The sequence below is a fragment of the Psammomys obesus genome, unplaced genomic scaffold (assembly GCF_907164565.1).
Source record: "Psammomys obesus unplaced genomic scaffold, mPsaObe1.curated_primary_1811, whole genome shotgun sequence".
NCBI lineage: Eukaryota > Metazoa > Chordata > Mammalia > Rodentia > Muridae > Psammomys > Psammomys obesus.
In genome coordinates, this window is record NW_026585504.1 from 31901784 (window position 1) to 31920376 (window position 18593).

At 44.7% G+C, this 18593-nt stretch overlaps 1 protein-coding gene across 3 annotated transcripts in view; it reads right to left on the bottom strand.

The window, feature by feature from the left end:
• Window positions 1-18593, bottom strand: part of Slc1a2 (solute carrier family 1 member 2) — a 128876-nt gene that overhangs the window by 69418 nt on the left and 40865 nt on the right. The window contains exon 1 of one of the 3 annotated variants that reach the window (XM_055599767.1): window positions 15734-15804. The exons of 1 other annotated variant lie outside the window; for it this stretch is intronic. In XM_055599767.1, the coding sequence (XP_055455742.1) occupies window positions 15734-15741 (8 nt within the window). In that variant the 5' untranslated portion in view covers window positions 15742-15804. Of the gene's footprint in view, window positions 1-15709; window positions 15805-18593 lie in introns of those variants that run through there. One more of the 3 variants, XM_055599756.1, reaches the window with a different exon arrangement.

Consider the following 18593-nt stretch of genomic DNA (forward strand, 5'->3'; position numbering starts at 1 on the left):
TATCTATCTATCTATCTATCTATCTATCTATCTATCTATCTATCTATCTATCTACTCTACATTCCAATCATAGCCCCCTCCCTCCTCTTTTCCTGGTTCTACCCTTCTTCCCTCTTCTTTGTATTCCCTCTTCCTTCCCCCGCAGAAAAGGAGAGGCCCCACCCACCCATCTATCTCAGCACAATCAAGTCATATCAGAATTGAGACATCCTCTACCATGGTGGCCGGTGAAGGCAGCCTCACCAGGGGGAAGTGATCAAAAAGCATGCAAGAGTTCCTGTCAGAGAGAGCCCCTTTTCCACTTACTAGGGAACCCACATGAAGACTAAGATGTCTATCGAGTACATGCGTGTAGTAGGCCTAGGTCCAGTCCATACTTGGTGCAGATCATTTTTATCCTAGCCTAGGGATCATCTATTTTTAGGGGGAGCGGGAAAGTATGTGCCTGTATGTACTCATGTGCAGGCCAAGGGAGGATGTTGAGTATCCTGCTCTATCACTCTTCACCTGATTGAGTGAGAAAATACTCTCACTGAACCTGAATATCATCATCATCATCATCATCATCATCATCATCATCATCATCATCACAACCATCATCATCATCAAAAACTAAGCTGGCTGGCTGGTATTGCTAGTGATCTTTCTGTCTTCCTGTGCTGTGGTTATAGGCAGACATTTGGATACTGAAGATCTGAACTTGGGTCCTCTTGTTTGCACACCAAGCACTCTTACCACACTGAGCCATCTCTCCAGTTCTTAGGGCTCAACTACAAAGTACAGTATTTGTGTAGCCTACATGGGTACTGCCTTTCATTTCTATGTATATATGGAGAAGAAGCTGCACCAGCAGGAAGAAAAGACCCTAGCATACATTATTTCATTATATCTTGTTGTTCAGTTAGTAATGTGGGAAGTACCACCACCAATGTTATCATTGTTGTTTTCCTTATTTCTGGCATAAATAATGTTCATAGCAAGCATCCACTGAATACTTTCTACACGTCAGATAGGAATTGTTGAGCTTTCTAGATTATACAGGAGAAAAAGACTACATATACTTCATACACCAAGGATCAGAAACTATAGTCATAGATAAATCCCAGCCCAATGATTGTTTCTATAAACAAGATTTCATTAAAACACTTTCATAACCTATGGATACTGCCTATGCATTTTTTTTAACTCCATGAGCAGAGTTGTGTAGTTGAAACAGAAAAATTAAAAAACATGCTACCTGGTCCTTTATGGAAAAATAATTGGACTTCGCATTACAAACCTATTGCTTTGACCTGTCTAGGACCAGATACTACTCTTTTGTTTCTAATTTCTTGACTCTCCTTCTCCTATCCTTGTAGTTTGGGAGGAGCTGAGCTACTGTCTGTCTCAGGCTTGGTACATCGGGATGCACAGTGTTTCATCAACACCGTGACCAAAATCAACTTGAGGAGGAAAGGGTTTATTTCCTATAGTTCAATGTAACAGTTCATCATGAAAACAGTGAGGGCAAGAACTCAAACAGGGCAGGAGCCTGGAGGCAGGTTCCTGATTCAGAAGCCATGCTGCTTACTGGCTCGCATGACTTGCTCAGCCTGCTTTCTTATATAACCCAGGGCCACCAGCCCAGGGATGGCACCATCCACAATGGGCTCGGTCCTCCCGCATTGGTCACTAATTAAGAAAATTCCTCACATTGAGCTTTTATGGAGACATTTCCTTGACTGAGGCTCCCTAGCTTGTGTCAAGTTGATCTAAAACTAGATGCATACAGGAAGGTACTGAGATTAAGTTGATTCAGTCTTCAAACATATATATATATATATATATATATATATATATATGGAATGAGAAGCTCTTGTTTGATGAGGTTTCTGAGTTTCTAGAATGCATACCAGATCTTTTATATCATCTAGAGTCCATATGGGAGTCACCTGCTTTTTTTTAAGACAGAGAGAAATGACAGCGACAGTGTTCTGATGATAAGATTCAGCCTCCATGAGTAAGGGAGCCTGAAGTTACCTCTAGAATCTTCAGCCAGTAACCTAAAGTAGTCTCTTTCATTTAAGCCAGGTTAGGCATCTACCACAACTAAAGTAAAACAATCTTTTGAGAGAAAGATAATTATTTAATTCTTTCTCCATTAAGACTTAACTGTTAAAAGTTTAATCTAGTGAGTCGTAGAGGTTAGAACTTACTAAAGGGGCCAGTTCAGAGCTCTCCAGAGGTGCTGGATAGGATCAGGAACAACTGGTTATTTTCATGCCTTTGAGGAGAGAGCCTTGCAAAAAAAAAAAAAAAAAAAAAAAAAAAAAACCCACAGAACTAACCTCTAGAGAGAGTTCTTTGGGGATCATACCCTAGCAGCATACTGGCTTTTGGTGGGGACAATTTGGAGTAAGTTATGAAGAGTGGGGTCAGAAATCTTTTTACCTTTCACTCTTGCCACTTAACTGGGGAAAATATTGCTGCGGACAAAGTTGACTTCCTTCTGATTGAAGGAAGTTTGGTTATCCAGCAAGTTATCATATATAACCCACTGTTTCCCTAGGAAGATCAACATTGTAAACTGACACTCTGCTATGGTGAGGAATAAGTTAGGGCAGACTTCCTCAAGCCGAAATTCCATGGATTCACATGCAGCTGGAACTATCTTTGACAAAGTTATCTTCTTATGTGCTACTTTGAAAAAGCTAGGACCCAGGAGATGAATTGTATAGTTTATGTAAACAAAAAAGCCATCAGGGACATCTTTGGTGTATGGGTCTCTTTTATTCCTTCCTCTGCTGAAGGACTTTGTGATGAAGTCTGGGTCCCAGATAGGCACCCCAGGAACTCACAAGACCTTCTGTTGTGTCACTGGTCCTGACACAAGCCCCAACAAAAGATTAAATTCAAACATTTTTGCATTATTTTCAATCACAAAGAGTTAGGCTTAAGTGGGATGGATAGCTGGCTGGCTGGGTGGATTGGAAAGAAACAGATGATGGTAAGCATAAATATAGTGTACATGTACAAAGATTGTAATCAGTATTTCTGGGACTACCATAGAGCAGTTGGTAGTGATAACTCCTAGGAAGAACTTCAGGGGTATTGCACATGAGGAGAGGGTCTCACCAGCCACTACCTTCACTTTTACATGCTCTTAACATTTTATCGTGTAAGTTTATTATGTTGCAATGTCATGATTAAAAATTTGGAGGACATTATCATGAATATATTTAGTGACTCACCCTTCTTCAGGCTTAGCCATCTCTCAATGGTCCAAAATGTTCATTTTTTTTTTATTTTTAAGTTGGGTAATATCTGCTTTTGTGGATGCTAACATTGATGCAAGCTCTCTGCTTATGTGTCATTTCTTCAAAGAAAAGGAACCACGCGACCCAGCTCATGCCAGGCACATGCTACATGTGACCTGCTCTTTTGGGAAATATCCCAGCTCAGTGCAAAGCCACATCACATGAGAAAAACAATGACATAAGGGAGTCCAAAAGTACAGCCAAAAAGACCCCTCCCCTCAGTCTACCTGGGCACAGCAGGGTCAGGGCAGAGCATCCTTGGCACAGAGATCAAAGCACTGGCCTCAATCTGGCCTCTGGTACACCTGATGTCCTCAGAAATGCCCAAGCTCCGTGTCTGCCTCACTGAAGTCAATAGACAAAGTTTAGACTTCAAGAGAATGGGACATGAAACAGACTTCAAGAGAATGGGACATGAAACTGGCCCGATTGGGCGTTACTCTGTACTCTCCAATCCTATACAACCCCCACCCCCACACACCCACACACCCTTAGACTGTTTACTACTTACTAGCTGTATAGTTCTCAGTGACTCACTCTAATCCTCAAGAGCCCCCTCCCTTAGCCACCATAGGGGTGGGAGTTGGTTGAGGAGGATGGGTTACTAGTTAAATGTGTGCTGCACAGTAGCCATCAGCACGGGGTCCTCTCCTCTCTTCGCCTTCTCCAGGGCGATCTCTCTCTGAATTAAGAGGATGTTCCCTGTACAGTCACTGACTTAGAGACAACACAAGAGTCAGTTCAAGAGAATGTGCAGACTTCCTAGGAAACACCACCAATGCCAAAGTGGCACTCTGGACTCTTACAGCAAGTGACTTGAGGGTCATCTTAGTATCTGTGCCTTCTTGAATTATAGTATGGCACCTTAGGTCAGAAGGAAATCATATAAGCACAATCCTAGAACATCAGCAAACACAGCAGAGAGCAAGCAGCTCAAGCAGCCAATGAGTGGAAGGTTTTGGTGAATGTCTCAGAAGCCAGGAACCACTAGGTGAGATGCACATTGAGTACATGGTAGAGAGAGGGAGAGGGCATTGTGGGAATGATTTTGAAAGTAAATGACATCAGGGTGCCAAATTATCTAGACAGAGACCAGGCTTGCTCTAGAACATGTTCTTGCAGGTCCTCTGAAGTGCCATACAAAAGCCTTCAATGTTGGCTTCTTTTGAAATCTATTTGATTGAGTTCTTATACCTCCACCTCCCTTCCAACCCTTATTCTACTCTAATCTCCTCCGACCCCACAACACTAGGCAGGCAAGAAAGAAGGTTAGGGGGAAAGAGGGCGCAGACCTCTTTAAACTACTTCCTCCTGATCAGGGACGTCAAATCCCTTGGGGCAGGGCTGATACCCAGTTTCTTCTCTTTGCCCACTACCTCTTGACAAACCACAACAATGGCAGCAGGAGCAGCAATGGGAGCAGCACCCACCTTCTTCTTAGCAGCAGCACCCCTCACCCTCTCTGTGCTCTGCCACTTATGTCCTCTCCAGAGTCCCCAGAATCCCAAATGTAAACTATCTGCAGTTGGCAAAACCGTGCCCCTGCCAGTGCATGAGGAAAATCACAATCACCTGCTGTGAAGCAGCCTCTTCTCCCACACCTGGGATAAAAACAAAAACATATTCACATAACACTCAATTAGCTGTTCAGGGGAGATCTGCAAGCTAGGCCACAGAGTCAAAGGATAGGGCAGAGCTCTGTACTGAGACTTTGAGTAGACAAGGAGAACAAAGGCAAGCCTTGGGCTGGGGTATTTCATCGATAAGTTGGGTGTCTATTCGCTACCAACCCTAATAAATGAAAGTATGGTGTGACTCCTAAGTGCACATCAGCCCTGGAGGAGAGCGCTTCCAGAATAGTCCTATTGATGTTTGACATTATGTTGAAAAAAAACCCACCAGTACAAAGTAGCACAAACAACATGAGGAAGCTTCTGTCACATTAGAACTCAGGGCCAAGTAAGTGCAAGGACCAACCTTTGCATATTCAATTTTGAAAATGTTTTCTTTTCAAAAGCTGATAAGGGGAGATGGGAGATAGGGAAAATACGAGTGTGTAGGAGTGTTTGATATGTAGGTGTGAGGACTTGAGTTTGAATCCATAACACAAAGTCCATGTCAAAAGCTTGGTATGGCTGTGGTACCTGAAACTTCGCACTGAGGGCAGGGCCCTGATCCAGAGAGCTGACGGCCAAACCCAAACAGTGAACTTCTGCTTCCCTGAGACTCAAGGCAATAAGGTAGAGAGAGACAGAGGGAGTGATGTCTGCACGGGCCCACACACTCACACAGTCATATGCATGTACCCCCCCCACATGCATCATGCATGCAGTTGCACATGCGCACATATGTAAACACCAGGCACTCACACACCACGCACACACAACTCCACACACACAATAGCACAGACAGAGAGAGAGAGAGAGACAGAGAGAGAGATAGAGAGGAAAACAGAAAGGAGAAGAAAACCAGGTGCTAATGTCAGGGTTGAGGAGATGGTTCAGCAGACTAAGTGCATGAGGAAACAAATTTGGATTCACAGGCTGAAAATCCGAGCATGGCCTTATGCACCTGTAACTTCAATACCGGTGTGGGCAGATCCCTGAAGCATACTGGCCAACCAGCCCAGCCGAACTGAGAGGCTTCAAGCTCAATAGGAGACCCTGCTTCAAAAAGGAAAAATAAAATAAAGGCAGAGGGCAATGGAGGGAAAACATCTGGCTTCTACCTCTGGCCTTCACACATAGTAGCACACCTGGATGCACACATGTGCACAGACCTGATCTAAGAAGTGCATAAAACATACAAATACATGCACACAGATGAGAACATCTAAAACGAGCAAAGATCTAGATGTTTAATGTGGATCCCCAAATAGTACTGGGAGTGGAGCGCTTTCAGACTTTCCATCGAAATATAAAATATGCATTTGGTATACAAACACATTCTCCTTACTATTTTTAGAGAAACGTGTTTATAAAGATGTTTATTCTTTGGGGAAAAAAATGGTTCTATGGTAAAAACTAGGGAATAAGCCAAAGTTGGACAATAGGGTTGGTTTAGTACGTTTTACATATGCTGTTGCAGCGAAGAGTAAGGACCTCTTTAAAAGATCACCAGTGAGCTGACAGAGGAGAGTATCGAGACACACTTTCTGTGGAGATTGAAATCTGTATGTGTATATGAACAATCATATACATGCATAGAAATTCTGGAAAGGAAAGGAAAAGGAAAAAACTATTTGCCTAGGTTGCCTCCGAGAGTGAAAGAAAGTTCCGGAACACGATGTGACAAGAACTGTTGCACATTTTCTGGGGTTTTAGGCAGAATTGTATCATGTTGTACCCTGTTTTTCTTTGCTTGGTTTTGAGATGGGGCCTTGCCATGCAGCACTGGATGGCATGGAACTCACTATGTAGACCTGTCTGCCTTCCAATTTGTAGCCATCCTCCTGCCTCTGCCTCCTGAGAGCTGGCATTTCAGGCGTTCACTACCATACTCATCCCGGTGTTTTCCTATGAAACAATGTTTCTGTTTTGTGCTGCATAGTCAAGAAATCATTAATTGGCCATCTAGAATGGAATAGGACTTTTACCTTAAAAAATGTCTAAGAAGCTTCCTGTACAAAGGCAGAAGCTGGTAAGCCATTGCTGAATTCCAAATATAATTCCCTCTTCCCTTCTCCTGGCTCACCTGGGACAGATATTGACATAGCTTCTACCCCAACAGTACAGAGTTTATGTGCTTGAGAATCAAAGCACACAATCTGCCTATGAGAGACGGAGGGTGTCCTCTCTGACAGGAGATACCTCTCAGCAGAGTCCACAACCTCGTGCGTCTCCACTTCCAGCGGCAAGCATGGCGTGTTAATCTCCTTTATTGACTCCTTTTAAATTAGAGAAACTACGGAATCCTTTCCTCGCCTTAATGCCATTGCTCCTTATTCGATAGCAGAGGTGGCGACACTCACTCATGCTGGAGTAACGGCATCAAAGATGCTCGCCCCGGGCTGGCCCTGCACACCTGTGTTCAGCCATGGTGCAGTTTCTGAACAGAGTAGTAGAGGCTCTAGAGTGTGACTGGATTCACAAGCGGGACTGCTACCTGTGTCCATCATGCCGCCTCAGGCAAGTCACTAAACCCGCTATGTAGCTGTAATGGTAGCATCCTAGCTGCAAACTGAGATAACCTGTTGTCTTCAGGACCTGGCCCTCCACTTCTGTATACACACACACACACACACACACACACACACACACACACATACACCCTGACGGAACAGCTGTCTTCATGCCCGTGCCATGCACACTACTACTTCAGGATGCTTGGTGCTAAGCCTATCTCACCTCATAATTCTTGCTACGCCTCAGGGTTCCAGTTACAGTCCCACTGTAAAACACCCCATAAACGGTGCTTGCCTTGCTTCTGTTCTTGAACACGCAGCCATGTTTCCCTCCTTACTCCCTCTAGGCCAATCACAACACCATCCAAGAGGGTTGGAGCCAACACTGGCTGGCAAGGGAAGCAAGACAGAGGCAGGGATGCAGAGGGCTGGGAGCAAAGACTCCCTCTCCGAACTAAGCACATCCTGAAACACCCACAGTGGGCAAAGCTTGAGGCTGGTAGGGTTAACAATAGACCCCTTGCCAAACGGACTCTGTCCCCATTTCCAAGGAAAGAAAAGTTCGGCATATGGTTTTCAACTTATACAAATAATGTGCATTTTTCTGTTCCTACAGAGAGCTGTAAAAGTGAAAGTGAAAAGCGGCGCTCAATCCCATTGCCAGGAAAATGTGCACAATAGTCAATGTTTGTACCAATGAGCTATAATGTTCCGTATGCACTTCAGTTCTTTTATTCTTTTAAATCTCACAACCATTTTATACAGCTGGGATTGTTTTAAGACACAAGTATATACCATGTTATTCTTTGTTTTGTTTTTGTTGGTGTTTGCTTGTTTTTTTTTGAGGCATGTTTTTTCTGTGTAGCCTTGGCTGTCCTGGACTTGCTTTGTTGACCAGGCTGGCCTCTAACTCACAGGAGATCTGCCTCCCTGAGTGCTGGGATTACAGGTGTGCGCCACGGCGCCCAGCCGCTATACCATGCTCTTAATGCATCTTAGCTCCCTGGCTTTCCTCTGAGACACCTATTCCCAGCCCAGCTCCTGCTACCAAGGATCCGGCACTGCAAAGAGGATCTATCCTTAGGCTCCTTGGTTGGTTCCAACCACCAGCCCTCCAGCCTTGAGTGAACCTTCCTAAGAATGACACATTATAGAAAGAGTAGTGGTCCAGTCAGCTTTGGGGGTATACACAGAACTGAGGGGGATTTGATGGTGTGGAGATGGCATTGACCACAATAGGTCTGGTGTGGTGGCAGAGACATGCACTTGAACAAGAGAATGACAAGAGACTTGGTCAGACTCTTGGCTCTGTTAGGGCCTGATTGCCCCACTGTCACAAGGGCCTCACAAAATGCACTTCCTCAGCATTGAGTGGCTGTGAGAGAGTGAGAGCCATGGTTAGTGGCCTGTGTTCCCTTCAAAGGCATTAAGGGGCTAGGAGCAGATTCCTCTGTGAATGTAGGCTAGTTGTGACTAGACAAAATGGAGAAAAGGTAGTGACAGGATTTCTGCAGTGGCCATCAGCTGAGACCACACAACTTGGACTGGGTAGCATAGGGATGTGTACTTTAGACAGGCTGAGGAGAGAGTGGTGAAGGCAAGTGGGGTCAGATGGTGGAAATGATCCAGTGCCAGAGGAAGGAGTTCCAGCTTTGGAAAATGAGCTGCTGGATCTGGACTGCAGAGTCTGTCCCATCAGGCCCTGGTTAGAAGCTCAGCAAAGGCATCCGCTCTCCCCAACCAAAAGAAATCAAGAAAAACAAAACAAAAAAGACCTTAAGACAGGCAAGGCTTATTTCTGAGGGGGTAACCCACAACAGCCAGGCAAAAAGGAGCCAAGAGAGCTAAGGCATGGAGATGTCTCACAGATCAATGTCTCTGGCTTTTGAACACGCCACTGAGGGATTCTCCTCATCTGCCCTGCCCAGACTGAGGATCTCAATGCACAGTTTTTTGAGCAGCCCCATAATCCTATCTCAGTGGCTTTTAGAGTCAAAAATGGATAAGAAGCAGATTTCACCCCAGGGGCAACATCCAGCTCACTAACAGTGGCTGCCTGGAGCAATGTGTTTGGAAAGATTCTGAAGTGAAGTCCCCATTTCTCGTGAATGGGTTTTATGATCAATCAGCCAGGTTTGCCACAGACACCCCGTGAGGCGCATTCACAGGAGTGCCCATTTTGGCCATGCTTGCTTTGCGGAGGCAGACAGACCCTGATTGGACAGCCTAGCTTTCCTGCTGAGTTCTAGGTAAGAGACTCTCTCTCAAGAGAATGAGGTGCTTGAGGCTCAGCACTTGAGGAACAATAACAGATGTTGTCTTCTGGTCACCACATGCATGCTCATACATGTGCTTAAACATATACCTGCACACACAGAAATGTGAATGTGTGCACACACAGAATCCCTCCTCATCAGATATCTGGCCAGATGTTGCTGCTCTCAGCACATGCCTCTGTGGTTTATTTGCTGTGGCTTCGGGAGGAGACAGTCTTGAGGCTCAGGAAACTTAGAGCTGAGCATATGGAAAGGTCATTCCTAGCTACTTCATATTTATCTTTTCCAGCCAGTGTCAGAAGTTAGGCATTGTTTGGAGCAGTTGCTAACACAGGCTCCAGAAATGTAGCTGTCATACAAATCCCAGCTCTACTGCTAAAGAGAACTCTGATAGAGCTGTTCAGTGTCTCTGACTGTTTTCCCTGCACTGGATGGGGTCACCCATGCCTGAGGGCTGAGTCCAAACCCTCGTGCCACATAACCATTGTCTGAGGTGAAGCAGGACATTCTGATGGCTCACTCCTGTTTTTCATCAAGGCAGACTGATAGTCAAATCAGCAGAGAGCATAGCCCAGACCCTAGAGGCTGAACAAGCCTCTGTGCTTAATTCTTACACAAACGAAAAACCTAAGAGGCTCTCTTGCCCTGCCTTGCTTTATCGTGTAGGTGCGGGAGGCAGGCAGAGGCATCACACTTATGGACTGTCTGCCTCAAGTGCAGCGTGATGCCATGTGATGCTTTGTCTCTGTAAGTCCTCATGGTAACCCCAAAGAGGCAAATGTTTATACCAGGTTAATTAAGAAGATAGGAAGGCCGGGTTGCAAAACTTGTTCTAGGTCATACGGCTGATAAACTGCAGCGCTTGGTAGCAATCCCAGGATTCTCAAGCTGTCCTGTGCTCTGCCCTGGCTTCTGATTTGAGCTCAACCTGTGCCTTAAGCACCTGGGGATCTTGGCAGAGATACACACTGTGATAAGATTTCACAACCCAAAAAGGTTGGCTTAGGCAACAAGTCCTTTGATGATTGACTCCAATAGACTCAGATGACTGGTCAATCCTGATTAGAGGATGCCTGGAACTTCCTGTGAGTCTGGAGCTACCAGCCACTGAAGCCACACACAGCCCCCACCCCTCCCACACACACACACCTCTCAGCCTGGAAATGCTATATAAGGAATTGAAATTTCTATTATTTCAGCCACACTAATCTTAAAACTGTCACCCCTCTGAGAACATACCTAACAGCTAACAGGCTTTGGGTTTTTTGTACTTTTAGAATTCAAAGAACAATTTCAATGACATTTAATTAGTTCTTTAAGAATGTCATACATGTACATAGTATGTTTTAATTGTGTTCACCCTCCTACTCTTTCTCCTAACTCCTCCCAGATCTATCCACTTAGGCTCCGACACCCAATTTCATGTCTCTTTCTTTCTTTCTTTCTTTCTTTCTTTCTTTCTTTCTTTCTTTCTTTCTTTCTTTCTTCCTTCCTTCCTTCCTTCCTTCCTTCCTTCCTTCCTTCCTTCCTTTCTTTCTTTCTTTCTTTCTTTCTTTCTTTCTTTCTTTCTTTCTTTCCTTCTTTCTTTCATATGCTATTAGTCCAATTAATGCTGCCTTTTGAGCGTGGGGCCATACCCTGTAGTGTGGCCAGCCTTACCTTAGGTAAAACTGACTTTCCCTCCCCTAGAAGCCATCCACCATCATAGCTCTTCTTCAAGGGGTGGGGGCTCGTGAGGTCCTTCCTCTTATCCAGCTAGCATTTTATGCCCTTTCTAGTGTGTTTCTTGAACAGGGAACCCACCTTCCCAGTGTCCTAATTCAACCAAAAGCAGTCTGCTGACCTGAGAGATGAACAGCAACATCAGGTAAGTAACAGCTAATACTTATGTGGGTCTGGCATTACCCTCTGACAGCTCGATAAAATGGTTCCAATCATAGTGCTACTTCCTGGACCAGACCATGGAAGCTCAGAAAATTAACTCATGATCAGGTAACTATCAAGGGGCAGAAACAGAGACCGTTCCAGAGACCCTGGCTGGGAAGCTGGTGCGCCACAGTCTACCTGCAGCCTTCTCCAGGGAACTTGGGAGGTGCTTCCATTCCTCTTCCACTTCCTGGATTGGCCAGGGTGCTCTTAATGTCCCTAATGGGACCTCAGTTTCCCTGAGACTGTGGGGTCTGTTTGAAGGACATGCCAGACCACAGAATTTTGGTAACCATATAAACTTGTGTTCTTCCAACCTCAGCCTCCTACTCAGCCTTGGTCCCAAGCCAATTTTAAGCTAAAAGTTGTCTGATAACGCAAACAATATTTAGTGAAATGTGAGACAGAGTGCCTTTGGGACTAGGTTAAATGTGCACTTAAAAAGCCAGATAGAAAGTGGTGTATGCCCTATAAAAAGAGGCTTAAAGGGTGAGAAAAGCTGGGCAGAGAGGGCTCACTATGTACAGTAACTTAGGAATTTTAACTGTCTTTTGTTTGTTTGTTTTAACATTTAACACTTCCAAAACTTTGATGTATAAAGATTCATGCGACACAGCCATCAACTATGGTGATTCTCTTCAGTATTCAAAAACGTATTCAGTTTTAAGTGCAGCTTACATGCATGGCAGTAAAGCATATAGCAGTTGAAGAACCTTCTGACAGGGGCAGGGGAGGCTGCCCTACTTGACTTCCTCTTTGCCTATCATCTTGATGATTCCAGTGTCACTACTACAGACATCCATATAAATGCTGACAAGCGATGTGCCGCAGCCTTTCTTCTCCTGACAGGCTCCTCCCGTTCACCCCTCTCCCCTGGGGTACAGCACTACCTCCTCTTATAAGCCTCCCCCCTCACTGCCCAGGTCTAACTCCTCTGTCTGCGTGACTGACTCCTATTGTCCCTGCTGTAGTGTACACCCTGTGAGAATCAACTTCAATCTTCCTCCTTGCCACACTGACTCATAAGACAAGTGCTTGAATCCCACCCTGAATGACTGGAAGTTTGTTTGTTTGTTTGTTTGTTTTCAGTAAACCTCAAAAAACATCAAACAGAGGGCCAAGACACAAATCGCTAGACAAACGTGTGTCCTGTGGGTGGCATCCTGGGGAAAGAACCTCCTAGAGTGAATAGCGGAGCCTAAGTCCAAGAAGGTTTCCAGAAGGTTCTCTTCTTCCCCGAAACTTGCTCTCATCAAGGAGACTAATGGGGATATTATGCGTAATCCCAACTAGGGGAAGAGACGCTATAGTGGAATGTTACAAGTCAGAAATGTTCCGAGCCATAGCTGCCCCATAACAGACTATCTAGGCCCAAAGGCAAATAATGCCAAGTAGAGAGACCCCGCTGGGATGGAGATTAGGGGAGTCAAAAGGCATAATGAGCCCTGCCGAATTCCTCACACTTGCCACCCTACCCATTTCACTAGTGAGTCCCAATCTCACATCTATAACTGCGCAACATCCCCTGTGGCTTTTGCCACCCTCAGCACACACACACAAGTGTGCCAGAAGACAGTTCTGGCCCCACTGAAGACACCAGACATCTTCAGGGAATGTTTTTGATTCTAAGATACATACTATTCTCTCACTTAAACGTTTCTGAAAATGGAATGTGTCTTACAACTAATATGAGCTTTCCTAAAAGGAAAGCTGCTGTTATGAAACTGATGGAAACTCATATAAATGATTACACAATAGAAGCCAAGAAACATGGTAGTTTAAGACACTCACATAGAAACAAATACAAATCACTGATGGAGTGTGATATAAAATTTCCAAGAATCAAACAAAATGCAAGGCTTCAAACATTTGCTTCTCTCGGTTGTGCTGGCCAGTGTCAGTTCACATTCGTTCACTCAGTTGGTGGAGTGGCTTTAGAGATAGACTTTGCCTTCAGGATAAAGGACCTATGATCCGAATTCCACGTATGACACCAACCAAGACAGGCTTACTGTCAGAGCCACAGCTCCATGGAGTACTGGTCTCCACAGAGCACTACATCTCCACTCGAGTCACCCGAACCCTCCTTTGCCTGTTTTCTTCCATAACAGGCACCAATGCAGGCAATCAGCCCATGGAGACATAATGAAAGGCCCTGAGAGAGATGCAGCCATGATTTCTGTCTGCCAGTTGTTTCCTGTACTGGAAGCAGCAGGGGTTGAGACTTGCTTCAGAGTGAGGCTGGATACGAACTTGCACACTAACTGATTGTTTCCCTGAACAAGTTAGGTCACAATGGGCAGCCACTTTTTTATATAGAAAGTGGAAACACTGCCCAGTATGGAGGTTTGTTTACGTGTGTGTGTGTGTAAAATAGTATGTTTTGCTAAAACATACTATTATATAGTAAGCACTACTGAACTTAATTTCTTACCAAATTTAATGAGTGTTTACTTAAGCAAATCTAATTAACTTACTTTTAGATCCCTAGTAAGGCAGAAAATCAAAGGAAAGTGACTTAAGCCATTCAAGAGTGTAGCTTCGTGTCACAGACAGGCACATGTGACATTGGGTAGCTATTCTAACTGGGCTTGCTCTTTCTGGAAATTGGTAGAGAGTAGTTTAAATTGCATTCATGGGCCTAGTAACCATGTTTTGCAAATATGGTATGTGGAAATAATTATCTCAAAAAAAATAAATGCCATACCAAAGAGACAAGCATCTTTCTGCTAGTTATAAATTGAGAATACTAAAAACAGCCCAGTTCAATCACTGAGAAAACGTTAAGAAACTGATGTGGCAAGAGTAAAGTATGCAACCATAACACAGAACTTATCTTCCATGTGGTTGGCCCCGTGTGGTGGGCTCCAGTGTGTTTAAAAATCCAAGCATGAAGGACATCTACCACATTCTCTGCTCAATTTAAGAATAATGTCCAGGGCTAAATGGGAAAGGATTATGCAGTAAAATGGTCTAAGTCCATTTTCGCTAATAGAAAGTGAAAGAGACAGCCTTATAAGCAGCCATGAGAGTAAAACTGCAGAAGACAATTCCAAATGTTTTTTCATATACTACGACTCCAAGGGGACCCATTTGGAGGTTTTGAATTGCATCACATCCATGCAAAGCAACAAGAAAGAATCCTTGTTCAGAACCCATGTGGTTCTTTTTGGTTTCCTGAGCCACTACTAACAGTAATTTCTGTTTCATCAGGACCTTTTAAAAAATCACTTTCTTGGATTTCTAAAGCTAGAAACCAACATGTAAAGGAATGAAGTACTAGAAGGTTGCCCTAATTACTGTGCCAAGAGCCTCGTAAAGATGTATGGCAGAACTGGGGAAGCCCCGCCATGTTCTCTCCACATTTGGAAAAGGAGGGGTGACCTGAAGAGGAAGCTGGCTCAAGGAATAATGTGGGTTGGCTATCTTTGTAACATCCACACTGTGTTTAAGAAGGGGAAGAAGCGCATTCTACAAGCTTCCAAAGGTAACAACAGGCCAGTTCTTCGGCAGCGAGCAAAGGTGCTCACCTTTGGATTTCCCCAGAGGACCCATGGTTCAGCTCAGCACATATACCCACACCTCTGCGTGCTGAAGTGTTATAAGAGAAAGTCATGGGTGACAGTTTGACATCTCTCCCAACTCACCAATGAGTATCTCACAGAAGCCTGAGTTAGAAGTCATTTAAAGAGGAAAATCTCCAGGGGAGAAGATGAACATCAGTAGAAGAGTTCCAGACCCAACAGGCACATGCTCACTGAGAAGCATTCCCTGAGATGCCTGATGTGCCCATCCTCATGCACAAAGGTTTGGGGACCCACATGTCTGGCACAGACACTTCCTCAGCACAGCCTATGTAGCCACCTTCCATCCATTTCTAAGCAAGGTCTGCTCAGCTGGAGGAGGCAGATGTTGCCAGATGCCAACATTGGCTCTCACACATCCTTAAGAACCTACCCTCCCTCCCAACCATCTTGTTTCCCTGCCTTCCACCCACCCTCCCTTTAATCCCTCCCTGTAATTTCTCCTCTCTTCCAGGCACACCGTCCTTCCTCCCTTTCTCATTGCCATTCACAGCCTAGTCGTACCATGCCACACCCCAGACGTCTGACCTGACCATTCTCTCAGCTGTAGATGTGCACTGGCTTCTAAGTTCTGGGATGAGCTCAACTGTCCATGCCCAGCGTGAAGTTGGGTATTTTAAGGCTTACCTAACCAGTGTTTTGATGTCAAAGAAGTCACATGCTGTCCTATTGATGGCTGTCATTTGGCTCCAACCCCTAAGGTTGCTAAGTGTTTGTTTGCACATTGCATAACTTACAGGAATTGAAGGCCTCATCAGGACTATTTGGGCCCTTTGATATCCCTCTCCGGTCTATGAATAAGAGCCAGAGCTATCTACTTCCTAGTCCCCATGAATTTCTATGAGCTAGCCCACAGTTCAGCAGCCGGCTCCTGATCCCAGCAATGTTGTGCAATGTTGCCTAACCCACTAATCACGTCACCACATGCTCCTCCCTGGCTTCATTTCTTTAACATTCCCCTTCCCAGCATCACCACAAACACTTAATCCCCCAAAGCCATACTCAGTTGACTTAGAATCTTGGTTTCAATGCCCAGGACTACTCCAGCATCTGAGCCTCCCTCTAGGCTTATGTTCTCAACATTCCATGGTTTAGTTTACTCAATGGATCTTTGAACAAGGAACTCTGCTTTGTCTTGTAAGCACCTTCCATGGCCACCTCTGATAGGAGTGTCTTTTCCTAGACTGTGTCCCTCACAGTACTACTAACAAGTATTCTTTGTTCTAAAGGCAAAGGGGCCTCTGGAATACTGGAAAGAGCTGTGTGCCCTGGGTATTAGATAACGTGAGTCTGAGGTCCAAATGTTATAAAAAGATCCACTGTAAAGAAACTCATCAAGGACCTGACAGGGAAGGCTCAATGGGTATAGCACTTGTGACACACATGCAAGGCTCTGAGATTACATCTCCTGCATCCATGTAGATGCCTGTCTTGATCACAGTGTTCCTGTGGTGAAGTGGGAGGTAGAAACAGAAGAATTCCAAGAAACTCTAGAGCTAGCTAGGTGGTGTACACAGTGGCAAGCAAGAGGCTCCGCCTCAAACAAGGAGGAAAGACCTCTAAATGAGCACTGTGGAGTAGCAGGGCTCATATTATTACACGAATATATGTATGTATATATATATATATATATATATATGTGTGTGTGTGTGTGTGTGCATATATATATTTGTGTATAGATAGATAGACGATAGATAGATAGATAGATAGATAGATAGATAGATAGATAAAGAGAGGGAGGAAGGGAGGGAAGGAATGAAGAGAGTGAGAGAGGGAGGGAGGGAGAGAAAGACTCATTCAGCCTCACTTTATTTTGTCAAGCCATTCCCAAGGTCACAAGGACCCAGAGCCTGTCTACTTTCCTTATGTAAATACTGCATACATCCTATGTTTACTGGGCCAAGAAGCATACTCTCTAACAAGCATATGACTAGACTACTGAGCTTCAGGAGAACACCTCTTGGCATTGCTCCCATACCTCTGGCAGGGACCCCAAGTTCCATGTTGGAGCAATGTTTCAGGTTCAGAGAGGAGCAACAGAAATCAGCTACATAGGTGGATGTAGTTATGGCATAGAAGATGCGGAATGGCTTTTGTGAAAAGTTGGTAGGAGTCCACCGGCCACATAGAATTGTCTGACTTGTGTGGTGTGCATAGCAGAGTTTCTATTTTCATCTACAGATACCCAAACTGGGGATAGCTACCCCGAATATGGATAGCACAGATATTTTACAGATGAACTGATGTGACTGTCCCCACCACAGGTTAAGCTTCCACGTGGTCCCTAAGGTTCTGATCTCCTAGCTAGGTCTCGTGTTTGGCTGTTTCATAGAGTATGTCTTAGCTGACTGTGGGTCTTTTTTAGCTTTGGCTGTCCTTCGACCAGGCTGGCCTTGAACTCACAGAGATCTGCTTGCCTCTGCCTCTGCCTCCTGGAATGCTGGAATTACAGGCTTGTGTCACCACACCCAGCCCATTTCAGTCTTAATAAAAAAAAAAATTCACAAGAAACATTGCATCTGAGAGAGATATGTCCTTAGCTTGGCTCCTAATCACAGCTATAAATAGACATGACAGGATAATCTGAATTAGTGCTTGGTGACATCTGCCAGAACGCCACCCAAGACACATTCAGTTTTCCCTTCAACACTTATGAGCTGCACGACCTTGGGCAAATTACCTTTAAAACACTGTATCCCCAATACACTGTTCACACGAGGAGTATTTCTTACAGTAATAACAGTGCATGGGTCTGTGGAAAAAAAATGTAATTGGTTGGAATATGCAGAAGCGCCTGGAAGAGAACCTGGGACACACTGTGACTATTGCCACCACCATTAATATTTACTTAATCATTTCATCAATATTTCTTGGGCAAGAACATCGCCATTCTATTCTGGGCCATTTTGCTGTTGAGAGCTGTTGTTGGAATCACAGCAGAGGCGCGATGCACTGATGTTCTGCCCCAGGCCTCTTGGGAGCTTCACTACTTCCACCACTCATCATGGCCTTTCTATCCTCTTTAGCTGATATTTGTCACTTTGGGCCATGGATGCTAGCTAACCTTCTTGAAAGGCTTTCCATATGCTAAGCACATTGGAAATACTTCCCAGGTATCTGACTTCTTTAAGTCTCACCACACCTACACTCCCATTCAAAGGAAAAAAAAAAGACTAAGTCCAGAGAGGCTGAGTGACTTTCCTCAGTTTGTACAATAGGGCAGTGGTTACTCTGAGCCTGACTGTTGAACCCGTGTTGGGCTGTCACACACGCTTCCCTTATTGGGAAGGGGTGTTGCCTCAGGTCCAGCATGAGGAAGGAGAAAGGACAGAACATGGAGGAGGTGGGAGTAGGGGAGGGGAGGAATGGAAAGGAAGACATCTGGGAA